Below are 18,757 nucleotides of genomic sequence, written 5' to 3' on the forward strand. Positions count from 1 at the left end.
CATTTTTTAAAAAGAAAAAACCCGACAAAAGTCACAAGGACGCTAACAACAATTAGTTATTTCAAAAGACAAACCACCAACTAAACTAGTGATTTTATTCTAATTAGATCAATTCTGGTCTAAGTGAACTGCTAATTCGAATAGCAGTCTTCATCCAGGTACAAAAATTAAGCAGAACAAGAATAAAAGATGAAAGAATTTATCGCAAAGCACAAGTCTTTCTTTATCCTCCGGTAACAATTTTGTCCTTGAGAACTAGCTAGAAGCTACTTCCTTGTACCAATATAGACTTTTACATCATTCATGTACGATCTCTCTTTAATCATTTACTATGATTATTGATTAATATAAAAGGCTAGACATAGTCTTTTGAAATCTTGTTAGATATATCTTGATGTACACTTTTAAAATATAATATTTTATATAATTATTACTTATAGATAATTGAAAGTATTAATGGTCAAAGTTATGCGGATATGAAATGTTTATGTTGCAAGTTGGAACAACAGTTGTGTCAGCAATGGGAAGAACTATACTCCAAGCGGCGGTGTTTTGTTTGCCTCGTCCAAACTATTTCCAGCACTCGGATGTCAGTTGCTTCCAAAATCAAAAATAAGTGAAAGGCTCCTACTGCACTACAAGCTAAGAAGTATCGTTTTCAAGCAAATAGGCCAAGGAGAGCTAGGTTATCCCATAGCCTAGATATATCTACAACTTTTGTGTGTACAGTAATTCAGTAAGCATGATAATAAGACCATTCCTTTCTAAATGACAACTTTTGTGTGTGCAGTAATTCAGAAAGCATGATATTCAGACCATTCCTTACTCATTCTAATTTAGAAGAAATCAAATGAGCAAAACAGTAGAACGAAGAAAGTTTTAAATGAGCAAAAAATAGTAATGAATATATCTATGTGACATATAGATCTTGATGATTTTGATAGTATCTCTCTTTTTCCTCTAAAAATAAATTAAGATCCACATTTGGTGTTTCTATCAACCCAAATTGTTCACCTATGACCTGATCTATCTGTAGCCATCGATTCTAATTTTTAAAATAAATACTATCACCGTTCTTTTTCTATTGCAACAATGGGTTAGGACATGGTTTTAAGAAAATGAAAAAGGTGGATAACTAAGCATAAAGGTATCCTTTAATTTACTACAGTATGAAAGAGAAATGATCACTTAATAAAGTAAAAGTATCCCTAACAAGAAAAGGTGGATTGGCCGTTTGGTGAATAATTAATGAGAATTTTAATAAGATAAAGTAAGGATATCTATTAGAATTATTTTTATATCAAAAGTAAAATTGTTATAATAAATATAAAACTATTCAAAATAATAATTGTTGCAAAAATAGAAAAGAGGAAGTAGCAGTGTACAAATTGAAAATAAGAAGACTTGTGGACTTGTGGTGGAGAGAGACGAGAGAGTAGAGACGGAGAACGATACTACTCATACTAGGGTTCAAATTATTAATATACTCTTACGAAGAAGGGTCCCATTTGTCCAGCTCTGAAACAGCTCAACTGGCTATTTTGAGTTTTTTTAACACTAATGCAGTATTGTAGTTATGTTTGTTGACACAAAGAAAGTAAACTTATCACTAATAGCAGTCACATGCTTCATACTTCATAGTGATATGATGATGATGATGATGATGATGATACCGACATTACTTTAAAGTTGAAACCGATCAAGTAGGAGTTTAATACTTCACAAATAGCCGTCAACATCGGCCAATGAATATGAAACCATTTGCGCCGCTTCCCACCCGCATTCGGCAATTCGAGTACAGGAGTATTAAAGTGTAGCACCAAAAGAATAATTTATCAGAAGTTTACAAATTCAAGCCCATTGTAAACTTAATCACAGGTAGATATGACAAATGACAAACATTATATACATGCCACGACAATATTTATGTAATTCGCAATGGTATTGATATGCTGATCAAAACACCACATCAAGTTAAATGATGGTAGACGAGAACGAAACAGAGATAACAACAATTAGAGGTACATAAATGTTTGCAATCTTCGCATGCTTCTTACATTAGAGTGTCCACTTGCCTTGAGAATCTATACAAATATATTAAAAGGCAGGCATGGTTTGAACCTGTGAGGCTGTGACCTCTCGCTATTATACATGATACAATTACCATCTCAACCAACTTTCAATCGTGCTTTCAGTATCCACATTATTATATTTGTATAGTTTAAATGTTAAGTTTTGTTTAATATATTTTAATGGGAATTGAAAAAATACATATCAAGTTCAGAAAACAATAGCAATCTGGGGCAAAGCCTAGCCCCAAATACTAGTTAGTTTGTAAAAAATGAAGATAATACATTTGTTATAACTGAATCAATGAAAAAAATTGACAATACATATCCATGACCCATCTATTGGATGAGCAGAAACTACGGATATTACAAGTAATGTCATAAACTAGGGCCTCATGCCTATTTTGCATGGACCATGGTACAAGCTAGTACTGGTAATAAATTGTGTGAACAATGATTTGAATATATATGTACCTTTGTTAGAGAAAATATAAGATGATGTCCATGATAAATTGATAATGCTTGTTTTCGCTCAAATATCTTGTTTTTCTTTTAACTTTCCATTATTATTCATGAACACCTTAGATGTAGCATTGAGTAATAATGGAAATGTGTCAAGAAAAATACGTGTTAGAAGTTGGAGTTCCATACTCCATTCATGACATTGACATGAGACTTTTCTTGCAAGTTTACAAATAAAATCATTGACATTGTTGATTACCTTCTCCCAAATGAGCCAGAAGTCCTTGCCGTAGATCAGAAGACATCTCAAGCCCTATAAAAATAAATATTATAGGTTTGCATGGAAAGTTGATGAAGTGTGGTTGCTCCTCATTGCACTTAAGAGCCTTACAATCTGCAGGCTCCTCCAAGAGCAGAAATCTTTGCCACAGTGACTACCAGAACCATGCATGTTTACCAGGAACGCTTATGCTCTCCATCTTTCCCCGTAAAAACATTGCTCATTTGGTCATTCTTCAACCTCGGTGTTGAAAATAAAACTCGGGAAACATGTAGTTATATCCCTAGAATATATAAACAAAAAACAAGACTTTCAACATACTGACTGAATTATAATTACTCTAAAATCTAAAAATTTTAAAAACCTTCTTATACCAATAAATGACAGGCAGGAGAGACGTATTTGATACTATCTAACATGATTTAAGACATTTGTTTGACCCATCATTACACAGATCATTTCTATTGGGACAATTGGAGTTCATTTTGACAGATTAGTATTTGCAGTCTGTATCCCAGACCATGAAAAAGAGAATATCCCATTGTGTAGTACCAGTACGATATAGCATTCTAGGTGGCAAAGATTGTCTAGAAAGAAGAATGATTTTGATATTAATATTACTCAAGGCATTGCTAAACAAAACAAGGTATGATATCACCAAAATAATGAGAGCCAAAAATCAGTTATCAAAAGGTATGTTATCCTCAAGATCATACATAAACCCAAAGGAAAATATAGTTGCTCAGCAGAAAAAAGTACAACAGAAATGAAGGCGATTCAGGAGGGGTCACAGGCAAAATGACATACTTCAGATAAGGAATACTCATCATCTTCAAGAGGCTAGGATTAAGAAGAGCAAAAGCCTTCCACTCTTCAATGCAGATTTTACCATCTCTATCAGCATCAGCATCAGCAAACGTCTGATGAATGATATTTTTTTAAACATATCAGTTTCGAGTCAAAAGCATGTAGCTCAAAAACTATGGAGTATTTGTGAGGCATGTAACTTCGGGATGCATGCAAGTTAGTAGAACACACATCTATGCAAGATCAAAATTTGTCTATCTAGAATTTTTAAGTTTCAGATGAAAAAAGCAGCGCATTTAAGATCTATTGCTAAGCAAACTTACCTTGTCAATGACAGACTCCAGGAGTTCGTCTGGTAAATCCAACCTTGATTCTGATAAAATGGCTATTACCATTTGCTTAACCTGAAGCAGACATCTGTCATAATTTGCATTCACCGATGCTAAATACGAGCAGCAAATACCGAAATACAGAGTAAGACTTACTTCCTCACGCTCAATAAAACCAGTTTGTCCCAAATCATACAACTTAAACGCAACTGGAACAAGTAGATTAGAATAATAGATTAGATGAGGAACTGGTTAAAATAAAAAGGGCATATCTACTGAAACTGGAACAGGATGGGGAAGAAAGTTACAATTAATTTTATCATCAACAGGTGCATAGGGGTGAAACACGCGTAGAGCATGAATAAATTCCTCGAACTCAATGACACCATTCTTTTTTTCATCAAATAGATCAAAGACCTGCAAAACCAATGTAGCAGTTGACCACAGCTTGAGTCATCATTCAGCTCAATAGATAATTTTAGCCGGTAGGAGCCGACAACTGGCTACCCATCAGGCCACCATCTCCCCCTCCCCCCTCTTACCCCCCCCCCCCACTTGAACCCAAAATAAGAGAAGAGATACACTCAGAGGGACACGCCCACCACCATCTTGCAACTTAGCTTTACCTCTCTCCCTTTCTATGTTTTCTATAAAGACCCCACCCAGCGAGAGACACCCAACAGCCTTCACTACTTGCATTAAATTCTTCCAGAACCAGCTTACTCCCTTTGTTGCAGTGACATCACAAGGCTTAATCTAATTTTATCGAGACACATCCAGACAGCAAATCCAGAAAAAGCATATCTGGAAACAGGAAAGCCAAAACTGAGTGTTGGCTGGTTTCTACATCAATAATCAACTTCTACTCTAATTAAGAAGTATTAGATAAATGATATTTCAAAAGACAGCCAAATCCAGTGATAAAGGCCAAATCCAGTGGTAAAGGCCAAATCCCAGACTTGGGATCTACCCAATATGGTTTAATTGTTTCTGCAACTTTTTCCTAAACAAACAAAAAAAAAAAAAAAAAAAATTGATTCTGGTTCAACTAATCCAAAACACATGAATAATCACTCAAAAAGCAATTCCTCATCTATATGTGGACTATTACATGAATATTATCGAAAAATAACACTTCTTTACAGGCCTACTCTCCTTTTGCCACACCATTAATTGACATAAGTTACAAACAATACGAAGTTGTTGCATCCACTTTTAAGGTGAACAGGCAATTAAAAGGATATTTTACCCGATCCAAGAAAAGATTTCCACTCAAGGGACTTGTGAAAAGTCCCAACTGCAGTTCCTCCTGCATATCATTTACAACCAAACAATCAAAACAATCCATCAGATATATTGCATGGAGAAACAATAGAAGTAGAAAGGGATCTGATAACGCAATTCTAAAATGACGAGGAAACGTGAAAAAGTAAATTCTAAACTAAAAAATCAAATCATTTTGCGTAAAAATCAAAATTTGTTTGCCTGTAATTAGCAATAATTTACAAATTAGGAAGGCATTGGAGGTCATTTGTGTTCATTTATAGAGACTTAGAGACCGTTAGATAGAAAAACGAGACTTTTGACACTTCAAAGATTATTAAATTTAGAAACAATATGAAACGGGTCTGAGTGACCCGAACAAGGAGGAGGAGAGATTTGGTCCACTCTATAAGCTCAAAGGAGGTTCCATACTAAAACCAATTGGTGATAGTAGGAGTAACTCCTCTACCTCATAAAGTGTAACAATCTCTCATCTTTCTCCAATGTGGGACACTCACAAGCGGACTTTCAATGGTTTTCAACACACCCCTTACTTGTGAGTGTCCTTCGAAATTCAGAGCTAACTGGAAAGGTCAAAGCAATAATCCTCTTAGGGGGTCGACATCCTATCGAGGTAAATCCTTATCCAATAGCGGTCAAATACCCAGTTGAGACGAGACCCGCAACCCAGGCTCTGATACCATGTTAAATTTAGAAACAATACGAAACGAGCCTGGGTGACCCGAACAAGGAGGAGAAGAGATTTGGTCCACTCTATAAGCCCAAAGGAGGTTCCATACTAAAACAAATTGGTGATAGTAGGAGTAATCCCTCTACCTTATAAAGTGTAACAATTCTCCTCTTTCTCCAATGTGGGACACTCACAAGTGGGCTTTCAATGGGTTTCAACAAAGATTCATTTTGAGAAAACCGGTCAATAAAATCAGTAAAGTCAGGTCGAGTCACTTTATGATTAGTTACAAGTCAAAAAAGCCCAACCCTAACCCTAAAATAGTCACCCCCAATCTTAACCCAAAACTTTGGTTGGAGAACGTTAAAATTTGAGTGTGCAACCTTCTTTTGTCCTCTTCTTTTTCAGATATTGATCGACAAAAACCACACATATACATTACATCGTTACAATTTACATTCCCGCCAATGGTGGCTCGGCTTGGATTCGGAATCGGCTCGAGACTTGAACGAGCTGAGCTCAGCTCGAAAGCTCGTGAACAGGCTCGATTATACTTTTATATGGAAAAAAATATATTTATATATATACGTAAATATATTATCCTAGATTTCATACAATATAAAGTTAATAGTTTCATTGTCTAAAATAAAACCTATAAATCTCAAATATTAAAAAAGGAAAAACAAAGAAAACATGTAAAAACTAGGGGTGATAAAGAGTCAATCCTGTTCGTGAACAATTCGAGCTCGGCTAGTTTAAATTTGGTCAAATCTCAGCTCGTTAAGCTTCAAGCTCAGCTCAAGCTCGAATAAATTTAAACGGACACAAGCCGAGCAGACCAGAGTTCGAGCATGGCTCGACCGATAAGCATCCCTAATTGAGGCCAAAAAAGGTGCCCAAGCCCCTAAAACTGGGCTAGAGAAACTTACAGTCCAAAAAGAGAGCAAAGAAATGAACCACATCCCCAAATCGTAGAAAAGAGGCCACCAAACCTGACCAAAGTAAGTTGGGGTAGGGTAACAGCAAACCTGATCAACTCCACATACTAGAAATATTTCAATTAACCGAAAAATTCTGGTTGCATGAAGGGTAAACTAGAGGTAGAGAAAGATGAGAGAGAAAGGAGTGGTGCTTTTGCTATATGATTCAAGAAGATAAAAGTTTTTTTCTTCTGTTTCTACCATTTACATTCACCCACTTTTACCTGTTATATTATGTAGTAAATATTTTATAGAAGAACCACTTTTGGCCTGTGACCAAACCTGTTCAAAACCCACTATTTTACGTATTTTTCATATTCGGGTCAAACGGGATTATGTCTGTTCGAGCTGACAAAGCTTATTCGGGCCCATAAAATCAGGTCGGGTTCCTGGGCCACTCGATTTTTAACAAGTCCAATAATGTGGATGAACTTGCAAGTCAATTATGGAAAAGGTTTCCCATGTCTCAAGATTCTGAGTTCCCAAATTTTTGAAACATCAAGAAACTCTGATGAGATGCATCAAGTACCACAAGAATAGTAGGCAAACAAGAGAAGCAAGCCCCTGTAGCATATGAAAATTACAATAAAGCATCAAACAACTATCGTTTATGACTCTCCGAAAACTTTCACAAAAAATGGAAAGTTGAATCTCATCTTGTAACTTTTTTGAAAATGTTACAATATCTACAAAACGTAATGTAATCATTAGAATAGTAATAATACTGATCAAACTACAAGGTGACAGAACTTTTATGTTTGAATAAGCTTTTTCGCGGTTGTGCACAAGTTAACCATGCACACCTCGTTCTCAGTTTAAAGAGGGACAAACAAATAACATACAACCCACTATGAATTATGATATCTAAGGCTGTATCAAACTGCCTTAAAAGTTACAACTATTTTGCCCAAGACAAAATATGAAAATGAAAATGAATTTGTCCCAGGAATATTCATCTACTATTATACAATTATAGACGTTGACAATTACTATGACGTGAGGAATTAAGGGAGATTATAGTTTGGTAAGGCCTATAACCGAGTGGAGTCAAGAGTCATCATTTCCTGAGAAAACCATGGAAAGATTTTGATATCCTACCCATTGGATAATCTTATCATCAAGGTGTGACTGACAGCTCCCTATCTAGTCATAAAACATTTTAATGGCTCACAATATGATGTAACTACACCATCAAGGGGAATCTTACTAGAACTACACCTTGTTCGTATGATAATTGTATAATATAATCCACATACAGGCCGCCGAAAAGGAATTGAAACAGTTGAATCATACTAATCCTTATTACTATTAGCTAACTTGTAGATTCATATAAATCAAACTTATACAAACTACTTGTAATAAACTATCTTGTAATTTGTATAATAAACAGTATAATAAACTATGCAATTAAAAAATAAAGTCACCCACTCAGTCTTATCCCATGCTTTCCTTATGAGTATATTAACAATTCAATCTACAAGTATCCCTTCCTACGCTCAATTTCAGTTCCATACATTATCATAATGACAAACTATATTTTTACTTTTCTACCTTCTTTTTATTATTTTATTCTGTAGTTTGGTCATTTTATTCATCCAATAATTTTCAAGCTGAGCTAAATCTTTGTACAGAACCTCATTCAAACACGCAATAACAGCTAATACCAGATATGCTGACAAAATTGACAATACAGGAAAATAAAAAGAAAGAAAGAAGAATCTAATGAAGAAATTTACCTTGTGAATTAAGCCATCATCAACAATAGAGCAACTCAATTTTTTGAACAATTCATACAATGCCTCCACTTCATTAACTGTAACTGCAAATAAATCAAACAAAAACACCAAAAAAAATTCAAAAAAATTCAAAACAAAACTCCTAAATACTCAAAATTGAAGAAATTATCATTGCGTTTACATGGAGGAGATTCATCAGCGAATCGAGCGAAATCGTCGTAAGAAAACTGACTTTTCTTCTTCTTCTTATTCTGAGGATCTAATTCAAAACAATGCGCAACAGCAAACACGAGTGTTTCAATGACTGCGATAAACGGTACTAGCACCGAACAAAATCTCTCACCGACAGTTAAAAAACTCAAAATCTGCGAGAAATTTGTTCATATGTATGTAGTCAGAATGAATTCATAGAATAATAATGATTTTTCGGAAATAATGGAAGAGAGAGAGAGAGAAAGAAAGAGGAATTTACTGAAGATGAACTGCTACTACTACTGTTGGAGAAAGACATTGTGATATGAAGAAATTCATGAGGAATAGAGTATTTAGAGAATGATTTTGTGTTGCAGAAGAGTTAACATCAAAAATGGCGAGGTTGTTATTTGAATGCATTATTATGAGAAATGTGAAATTAAGATAAGTAGTTGGAGAAGAGCTTGATAACTTGAGGGTCCCGGAACTATGAGGACCATGTGTCATGTGATTGATTTGATTTGCTTACCTATTAGTACATGAGTTTTTTTTTTTTAATTTGACAAATTGGGTGAGAGAATCGATTTCATATTCTCTTTGAATCGGAAGAATCGTATAGAGTTATTTTGAAATTTTAGAGAATCTCGACACGATTTAGAGATGCTCATATCGTATTTGACTAGCTATTTAATATGTTTATTTACTTGTTTATCAGTTTCATGCAAATAATGAAATAATATTAATTCGTAATTTTTTTGGTCGTCTTTTATAGACGAATAATATGCCTAGATGGGACAAATATAATGAAAGAATAAATAAAATTAGTTAATAGAAACACTCATAATAATAGTCATATTGTTAAATGGTTCATTGAATCCGATTTGTTTTTTGAAGTTCAATCCTAACTCAATCTGAAATATAATACTACCTCCGTTTCTTAATAAGTGCAACATTTCCCTTATTTGGAATAGTCACAATAAGTGCAACCAAGCTCAAAATGGTAAAAAAAAAGTTCAATATTATTACAAATATGCCACCTAAAAGCAAGAGTGGACCACAACTTTTTTGTTTCATCACTTGAATTATACTTTATTGTTGTCCCAACTTTCTCTCTCTACATTCCTTGGTATTCCCCCGATTTCTCTATGTTGCACTTATTAAGAAATGGAGGAAGTAGTTCTTATCGTTCTGGTCAACTTACATCCTAAATTTAATGAAGACAATAACTGAAATTCTTCAATTTATTGTTAGGTTTGGGTCGAGTTGACGAGTTGTGTCAATGTTTGACACCTTTATATAAGAGTTTCTTTTATCTTTTTTACTTCTTGTAAAGGGATATGAAAAATATCATTAATTCAATATTTACAACAACATCGATATAAATATCTGAAATTCAAAACAAACAAATTTCATACTGTCACGTGTACTTTCCCCTCCCCCATACAATCAAAGGAGACATTAAGCAATCAAAATGTGTGTTTCAAGACTCAACCCATGACCTCTAATTTGATATGCTAATGCACTAACCAACTACGTTACAATACTCATGTTTAGGGGTGTGCAGAAACCGGTTAGGACCGGAATTTGGACTAGATCGGACCGAAATTTGGACCGTACCGGACTGGAATGGTCCTCGGTCAACAAAAATTCCTGATTCTAGGTTTCCAGCCCGGTCCGATCCAAACCTGGAAATTTTGGTTCAAACCGGTTAGACCGAAATTTCTATTATTTTCGTAAAAAAAGTTTATATGTTAAAAAAAGTTTAAAAAGGTAGAAAGTTAGAAATTTAAAACCTACTACTTATTACTTTAGGATTATTGTAATTAAAATATTAATTTTTAATATATCTAATTTATAAATATATTTAAATAAAACACAAAAAGATTTTTTTAAAAAAATATATATAGATTTCGGTCCAACCGGTGCAAGGCCGATATTTCCGGTCCAATTCCGGTTCGAGAAAAAGGCAGATTCCAATCCATCGGTCCTGGACCGGTGCACACCCCTACTCATGTTGGTCTTTGTGAGGGAAAAAGTCATTTAAAAACAAGATACTATTTCTATTTTTGAATATTTCAAATGCACGTTGGTAGATAATCCGGGACGTGTCGCTCGGGACAAGAATTAGTTTATCTTTTATAAGATAACTTAAAAGGTCAAGATGAAAATTTCCAATCAAAATATCAGTATGAAAAGTTCATATCACTTTATTTGATAAGGTAACTTGTTTTTAAATCAGGAGATCCACAGACAATATATTATGTTACGATTTAATAGTTCAAGAAAATTACTATCATTTATACCAAAATATGTCAAGTTAAAAAGTAAATAAGTCATCATTTTTATTCATAATATGAATTTAAAAGCTTTGGAACTTAACTCTTAATTTGGTTACAATTTAAAATTTATAATCATCAGTAAAATTGATAAAATAAGCAATAAGAGTGTAGTGGGTGGTGAATAAATCTCAATCTTCCATACTTAGGTTGTGGGTCAAATTTTACATTGACATTATTTGTATTTGTCTTTTAATATATGAGAATGACATGAATATGATGCGGAAAAGGGAAAAATGACACATGACATACAACATTTAATTTCTTATGACTTACATAAAGACTAATGAGGAGTGATTTTTATTTTTTTTTGCTATTAATGAGGAGTGGTAGTAACCAATGGGCCATGGAAGTAGATGAACTTTGCTATAATGAAGGATAGACTGATAGAGTTTAAATGAGAGGTGGGGAGAAATAGATTGGAAAGTGCTAGTGGATTTTTACTAAATAAATAAAAAAAATAGTAGGATCCATATAAATAAATAAAAGAAATTTTCCTCATGTATCTTTGAGGTTTGACGTAAATTTTAAATTACCTCTCACATTTGGGAAATTCCTCACATACCCCTAAAGTTTGCGTTTGGGTTCAAGATACCCTTAGAGCATGAGCAATGGGTGGGTCTTGGCTTGGTCTAGGAAATAGTAAAACTAGCTTTGGTTGGTTTTGTCATTGGGGCACTTGGCCCTTTGGGCTGGTTGGTCTTGATTTCCAGACCAAATGAGCATCGGATGGAGTGCACAAGAGACATAGTGGACTGACGCGTGGGAAAACAGCTCCCAAAAGAAAAATGTTGGCCCACTGTGAAACGCATCACTGGGAAGGGAAAGGAGGAAGAAAGAGTGAAGCAAGCGCACAAAACGCTTCACATTACTCACTGTTGGGCCCAATGCGCCAGGCTTGCTGTCAATGGCCCTGGCACGCGTCAGAGGCCCACTGAGCAGCAAGTTGCAACGTGCCACGTGTTGAGGAGCTGCAAAACTCTTTCCTCCCATCTGATTTTCAACTGTTATCTTTACAATGTTAACTTTTATAATGTTAATAAAAAAAATCAGCTTATTATTTTTTTTAAAAAAAATTACAATAATGGTTATAAAATATTTTTATCTACAAATTGAGTCCAAATTTCATATATTTTACCAAATTTCTTCCCAACCTATTTTTTTCTAATTACTCTCTCATACCTAATATTACTTATACTAAGCTAATATTATGGATTCAAATAATCCTAATTACTCCCAGATTAATCCAAACCACCCACAAAATTCATGTATGTTTGTTTTTCAAATTATCCATCTTATGTAACGTGTTCTTTTTTTTAATTTATAATATCAAGTTAACGTAATTTAATTTAACGTAAACTAATTAGCTTTTATTAATTGAAATCATCTATTTCATATAAAAATACAAGTAGAAGAAGAGAGAATATTGTGGGGTTTGATAAAAGTAGGAAAGAGAAATAGAAAAACCAAGTAAGACCAACCAAGCCATTGTGACAAAAAAAATGAGTTGGTGAGAGTTTTAGTGGGATGTGAGGTGTAAAGGAGGAAAGGAGAGAGAAAAAAAAACTTAAAGACCAACTAAGACCAACCCACCCCATTGTAGATGCTCTTACTAACGACGGAACCCTAACGTTGTTAGAGTTTTTTTTCTCTCCCCTCTCCATCTTCATCTTCTTCATCTCTTCTCCCACCAACCTCCATTAATGACATTCTAAACCTTCAATTTTCTCATTCTCCTCTCCATCTTCATCTTCCTAAATTCGAAAAATTAAAATCATCTTCAACTTCTTCCGCCAATTCTTTCCAGTTTTTCTCTCTCATCCGCAGTTTTTTTTTTTTGGTGAAGGGGCTAAACCCCAAACGAGAAGAAAAGAAAAACAACGAAAAGGGAAAAAAAACTAACTACAAAATTAGAACCATTAAACATCAATTAATTGAAGCAAGAACCCAGCGAGCCCAACTAAAATTTGATTTAGAGAAAATGAGCCCAATGGAATGCAATTTTCGTCTCCGCAATACATAATTTGTGGTTTGTGGGTTAAGCTTTTCTCTCTCCTCGAAAATTAAAGATAAAAGCTAGCCGCGTTTTCCCCTAACTCACCTGAGCTTCGCCTCACTTCTGCGGGTGTTCGTAGGTTGGTGGTGTTGCCGCAACATTAATGTTGTCGTCGCGTGCACTGTTGCTGGACAATGAAGATATATTTTATCTAAATTAGAATTTAGGAAGATGAAGATGGGGAGGAGAAAAAAAAATGAAAGTTTACAATGTCATTAATGGAGGATGGTGGGAGAAGAGATGAAGAAGATGGAGATGGAGAGGGGAGAAAAAAAACAGCATTAGGGTTTCCCTCATGTAAGGGTGAACCCAAACACAAACGTCAGGGGGTGTCTGAGAAATTCTCAAATATGATGAGTAATTTGACAATTACGTCAAACCTCAGAGTTCTCTGAGGAAATTTCCCAAAAATAAATGAATAATCCCACGTGCATAGAAATTTGGATGGAAACTTGTGTACCTTGTACAATAAAGACTTTGCATTTGTTTTCTTGATTGAATGCACATCATGACATCACAAACTAAAATAGCGTTTGGGAAGAGAGATTGTTGCGTGCCTATCTTAGTTAGTGATTTACATGGGCAAAGGCGCTGATTGAGGTAGCTACTTATTATCTCAAATCGTCATCTAAGTAGCAACTTATACCTACAATTTCTGTAAATTACAAAGTCATGGGTGTAACTGTTGCACCATAACCTGTATAACAGTTACCTCACACGTGTGAAATCAACTTTAATACTAAATTAGAGATCTCTCTTCGTTTCTCTCCACCTTCTTCAATTCCATTTCTCCATAAAAGTCCCAAGATGAAACTCACTAACAAACACCATCAATGGCGAAATCAAGCGCCGACTATGAGCATGTAAATCCGACAACCTAGGTTCTTTCCATTTTTTAGGGTTAGAAATTGAACGAACTGACCACAAATCAAATGGAGTAGAACCACATTTTTCGAGATTTGTTCGTAAAATTAAACAAAATCAACTGCAATCGAACCTGAATTTCGAAATCGTTGCAAATGGAATGCAAATAGAACCACAAGTAGCTGTTAATTTCGAGATCGTTGTAAATCATTGCAAATAGCAAATAGAATGCTCCTGAAATTGATTTTGAAAATAATTTTCAAAATTAGTTATGGAAATCGATTTCGATGATTGATTTCGACATTAATTGATGTCCTCCTTCCATGGTCGGCGCTCGCTCGGCGGATCTCATAACCAAGCCAAAGGCGTCATGCGCTGGTGCTCGCTGGTGGCTCATGTTCGCTAGTCGTCGGTGCTCTCTGGTGGCGTGGTGTTGTGGTGGTGTGAAGAGGAGGCAGAGTGAAGGAGAAGGAGAGAGAAACTATCAACTGAAGTTATGGATTGTTATCACTGATTGAGTTGAGATTGTCATGCAATGAACGAGATTTAGGAGAGAGAGATTATAGGAACAATTTCAAAGGTTTTATTGATATCAAAGTTTTGAGTTTTGGTTACAATTTTCTCTCTCCTCCTTTTCATATTTTTCTACATAATCAATATCTTAACTCAAAAATGATATAAGTTTGCTGAAAAACGTCATAAAAGTTAGAAATAATGACATAAAAGAATTCTATAAATCACATTAAATAAATTTATACAAAATGACATGAGACAACCCCAAATGATATGAATTATGTAAATTAAATAATGGCATAAAAATGAGTAATAAAAACACTAAAATGAGTAATGATGATATATCATTTAGGAAGTTGGATGTATTAACAAAATAGGAAAAAATGATACAAGTTTGGTGAAAAATGACATAAATCTAAGTACTAATGACATAGAAATGAGTAATAATGACACAAAAATAAGGAATTGACAAATATATCAAAATAGGTTTAAATGATACAAGTTTACTCAATAATGACATAAAAATGAGTTATAATGACACAAAATTAAGGAATCGACAAATAATATTGAAATAGGTTTAAATGATACTAGTTTGCTCAATAATGACATAGAAATAAGTTATAATGACACTGAAATGAGTAACAATGACACATAAATAAGAAACCGACAAATAATATCAAAATAATTAAAATGATACAAGTTTGCTCAGTAATGATATAAAAATGAGGTATAATTAGGAATGACAACGGGTCGGACTTGGACCGAATTATGCATAATCCAACTCCGACCCTACAAGAAGTCGAATTTTGAATCTGAGTCCGATATCCGGCTCCAAAAATCCGAACTCGAATCCGACTTAAAATCCGAACCTCCGACTCTGACTCCGATCCGACTTAAAATCCGAACATCTGACTTAAAATCTGAACATCCGACTCGGAACCCGATCCAACTTATTTTTCTGCCAATTTTTTAAAATAAAATAGTCTTCTATAATACAATTATTTAATAATTACAATTTATTCTAATCATCATATGAAAATCTTATATAGTACAAATAATCTAAATATTACTAATATTTTTAACCATCATTTCTTCAATGGGAAAATCCTATATAATACAATTGGCTGAAAGTCGAAGTCAGATTATATATAAATAATATATTAACATAAGTAAGAAAAAGATATTGATTGACTCAAAGTCGGATTCGGATTTCGGATTATTTTATGAGATCCAACTCCGACTCTCCTCCGACTCGGAGTCAGATTACTTTTTTGTCGGAGTCGACTCAGATTTTTTCCTTCGGATCGGAGCGGACTAGGATCGGATTCGGATTTGATTTCCATCCCTAGGTATAATTACACATAAATGAGTAATAGTGACACACTAATAAGGAATCGACAAATAATATTAAAATATGTTTAAATGATACAAATTTGCTCAATAATAATATATAAATGAGTTATAATGACACATAATTGAGTAAAAATGACCTAGAACTAAGTAATAAGGACATAGAGGTTAGTAATAATGACATAAAATCGAGTTCACTAAAAAACGTCATGAAGTCAGTTATAATGACGTGAAAGATTTTTGTAAATTAAATGAAACAAATTTATAAACAAAATGACACGAGACATCTCAATAATAACATGAAATAATACGCCAATAATGACATAAAAACGAGACATAATTATATGGTATGTAAAGAGTTTACAAATAATAATGAAATAAGATAAAATGATATAATTTTACTGAAAAGGGACATAAATCTGAGTAAAAATGACATAAAACTGAGTAATAATTACATAAAAATGAGTAATAATGACACATAATTGAGTTTGCTAAAAAAATGCCCTATAAGCCAGTTATAATGACATGAAATAGTACCCTCAAAAAAATAATGACATGTGTGAGATGTTATTACATAATAAGTTATGGTGTAACATGTTACACCCAAGACGCTTTTTTTAAAAAAATTTCTATTGCAAACATATATCCTTTTACCTAATCACATAATTTAAGAGCATATCCAAATCCAACAACGATTTATTTGGGCAACAACGAGTTCTTTGATGATTTTTTTTATAAGGAAAACAAACTTGGACTAACACCCTAGTATGGGGCCAGCCTAAAACATCCGTTCGGATGATAAGGGAAAAATCCATACAATACGGGGGGAACCAGTACAATAAAGAGGGGTGGGCGTGCGCCTTCTTAGCCATAGCCTTGTTAGCTTCGCGAAAAAATTGACGAAATTGACAATCCTAGAACTGAGGAAATCCACAACTGCATCTTTCACACTGTTAAAAATCTCCCACAGAATGTCAGAAATTCTTCATAGAATTAATGACAACTAAGTTATCTCCTTCAATAATAATATGCGAGATATCAAGAGAAATTGCTCCTTTAACACTTTTTCTAAGGGCCCAAGGCTCAACTTGCACAATGGAAATATGAGGCCCCAAAGACTTGGCACCACCATTGCTCACTTTAGAGCCATCAAAATTAAGCTTGCAATAATTCGGGAGAAGGGAGACCACACAAGATTGTGACCTAATCTAGGAACCTTAGACATGTGCTTTTTGATAGTGAAGGTGGAAACAACAATACTGTTCCCATCTTCTCAATCAATCTTAATCCACTGAGCAAAAAAAATTGCTAATCAACAAACTAACTCGGTGAGCTAAAAACCCCTCATCAATAAAATAAATTTATGTCTAATAAACCAAATAAACCACCAAACAAAAGCACACTTAGAAATATCATCAGAAATAAGCGCTGAATGACAAACCTCAATCCAATATCGAAAAGAGAAGTTGCCAGAGAAATTAATATTACCATGGAGGATAGGCCAAGCATCAGAATCATGAAGGCAAGAGAAAACATGTAAAGTAAAGAACACTCAAAGCAAAGATGAGACATAGATTATGAAGCAGTACAACATAACACACATTGTTGGAGAACAAAAACTTTACATTTTTCAAGCCTATCCTTAGAGGGGGAGACCATCATGACATGCTTTCCATAAGAACATCTTAAATTTAGGAGGAGCATGAAGCTTCCACAACCAAGCAAACTCACCCTTCTCAAAATTTGGATTAAAAGTACCATGGGCTAAAAGCGACCCCGTCTTAATAGAGTTCTCACCATCCTCTGTCAACACCCAAACAAGGGAGTCGGATTGAGAAGACAAAGGTACATAAGTAGAACAAATCCTAGACACAATAGGGGCAATACAGAACCAAGTTGCTACGATCCCACCCCCAAACTCATAAGTAAACTCGATGACTCTAAGATCTTGTGAACCTGGGAGAGGACTAACCACCATTCTAATGGGATATTGAAACACCCAATTATCATCCCAGACCCTGATATCTCTACCATTCTCAACTTGCCATCTTAAACCCTTTTTACACAGAGGCCTAAGAGACATAAACTTTCTCCACTACCAAGACGCAACTAGAGAAACTTTATGAGTAAGGATATCTTGAGATTTACTATACTTCTTTTTAACCAAATTAACCCATAAATTATCTTTTAGTTTGATAACTTTCAAAGAAGCTTCATATGCAGAGCCACATTATTGACTTCAACTTTTCTAATACCCAAAACCCCATATTGTTTAGGGAGACAAATGCTGTCCCAACCAATCAAAATTGCAGTTTTATTAAGATTATCTTTATTCCAAAAGAAATTCTTATAAAACTTATTCAAACTAGAGAGAATTGGTTTAGGAAGATAAAAACTTTGCATCTGATAATTGATTTTAGTAACCAAATTAGCTTGGATAAGAACCGTTCTACCAGTTTGAAAAAGAGAATTAGTTTTCCACTTAGACAACTGATTAGTTACCTTGCTGCAATCTTTCCCAAAAAATTTCTTTGTAACTCGAGAATATATAATTTGACAACCTAGATATTCCCCTAAGTTGTTTGCTTCAGCCATACCCAACAAAAAAGCAAAATTAACTTTGGAAAAAACAGGGACATTCGAAGAACACTGAAAAAGCTGATTTATGATTTATATATACCTCGTGAAAGTTCAAAAGATCCCAAAAAGAAAGGACTAATATCTTTATTCTATATGGAAAGAGGGGTAGGACACCAAAATATTAGAAATTCCATGTTACCATCACTACATTTCTATTCTAAATACTTATTTAATCAAATTAACCCATAT

At 34.2% G+C, this 18,757-nt stretch overlaps 1 protein-coding gene across 1 annotated transcript; it reads right to left on the reverse strand.

Annotated features, from left to right (window-relative positions):
• Window positions 1-2,342: 2,342 nt before the first annotated feature.
• LOC104884222 (calcineurin B-like protein 10) lies at window positions 2,343-9,351 on the reverse strand. The gene is made up of 9 exons (XM_010668835.4): window positions 9,090-9,351; window positions 8,799-8,982; window positions 8,618-8,700; window positions 5,197-5,256; window positions 4,256-4,364; window positions 4,104-4,156; window positions 3,942-4,022; window positions 3,619-3,731; window positions 2,343-3,094 (listed from the first exon to the last, which is right to left on the reverse strand). The coding sequence occupies exons 1-9, from the start codon at window positions 9,126-9,128 to the stop codon at window positions 3,040-3,042; spliced, it is 777 nt and encodes a 258-aa protein (XP_010667137.1). The 5' UTR covers window positions 9,129-9,351; the 3' UTR covers window positions 2,343-3,039.
• Between the last annotated feature and the right edge of the window lie 9,406 nt (window positions 9,352-18,757).

This window comes from Beta vulgaris, chromosome 2 (genome assembly GCF_026745355.1).
Source record: "Beta vulgaris subsp. vulgaris cultivar EL10 chromosome 2, EL10.2, whole genome shotgun sequence".
Classification (NCBI taxonomy): Eukaryota; Viridiplantae; Streptophyta; class Magnoliopsida; order Caryophyllales; family Amaranthaceae; genus Beta; species Beta vulgaris.

Bases quoted from the DNA above. Each gene is read 5' to 3' on its own strand.
- LOC104884222 (XM_010668835.4), bottom strand. From the start codon at position 9,128: ATGTCTTTCTCCAACAGTAGTAGTAGCAGTTCATCTTCA. The intron at 8,701-8,798 runs GTAAACGCAATG...ATTTATTTGCAG, and splicing joins CGCTGATGAATCTCCTCCAT to TTACAGTTAATGAAGTGGAG. The intron at 3,095-3,618 runs GTATGTCATTTT...TATATATTCTAG, and splicing joins ATGAGTATTCCTTATCTGAA to GGATATAACTACATGTTTCC.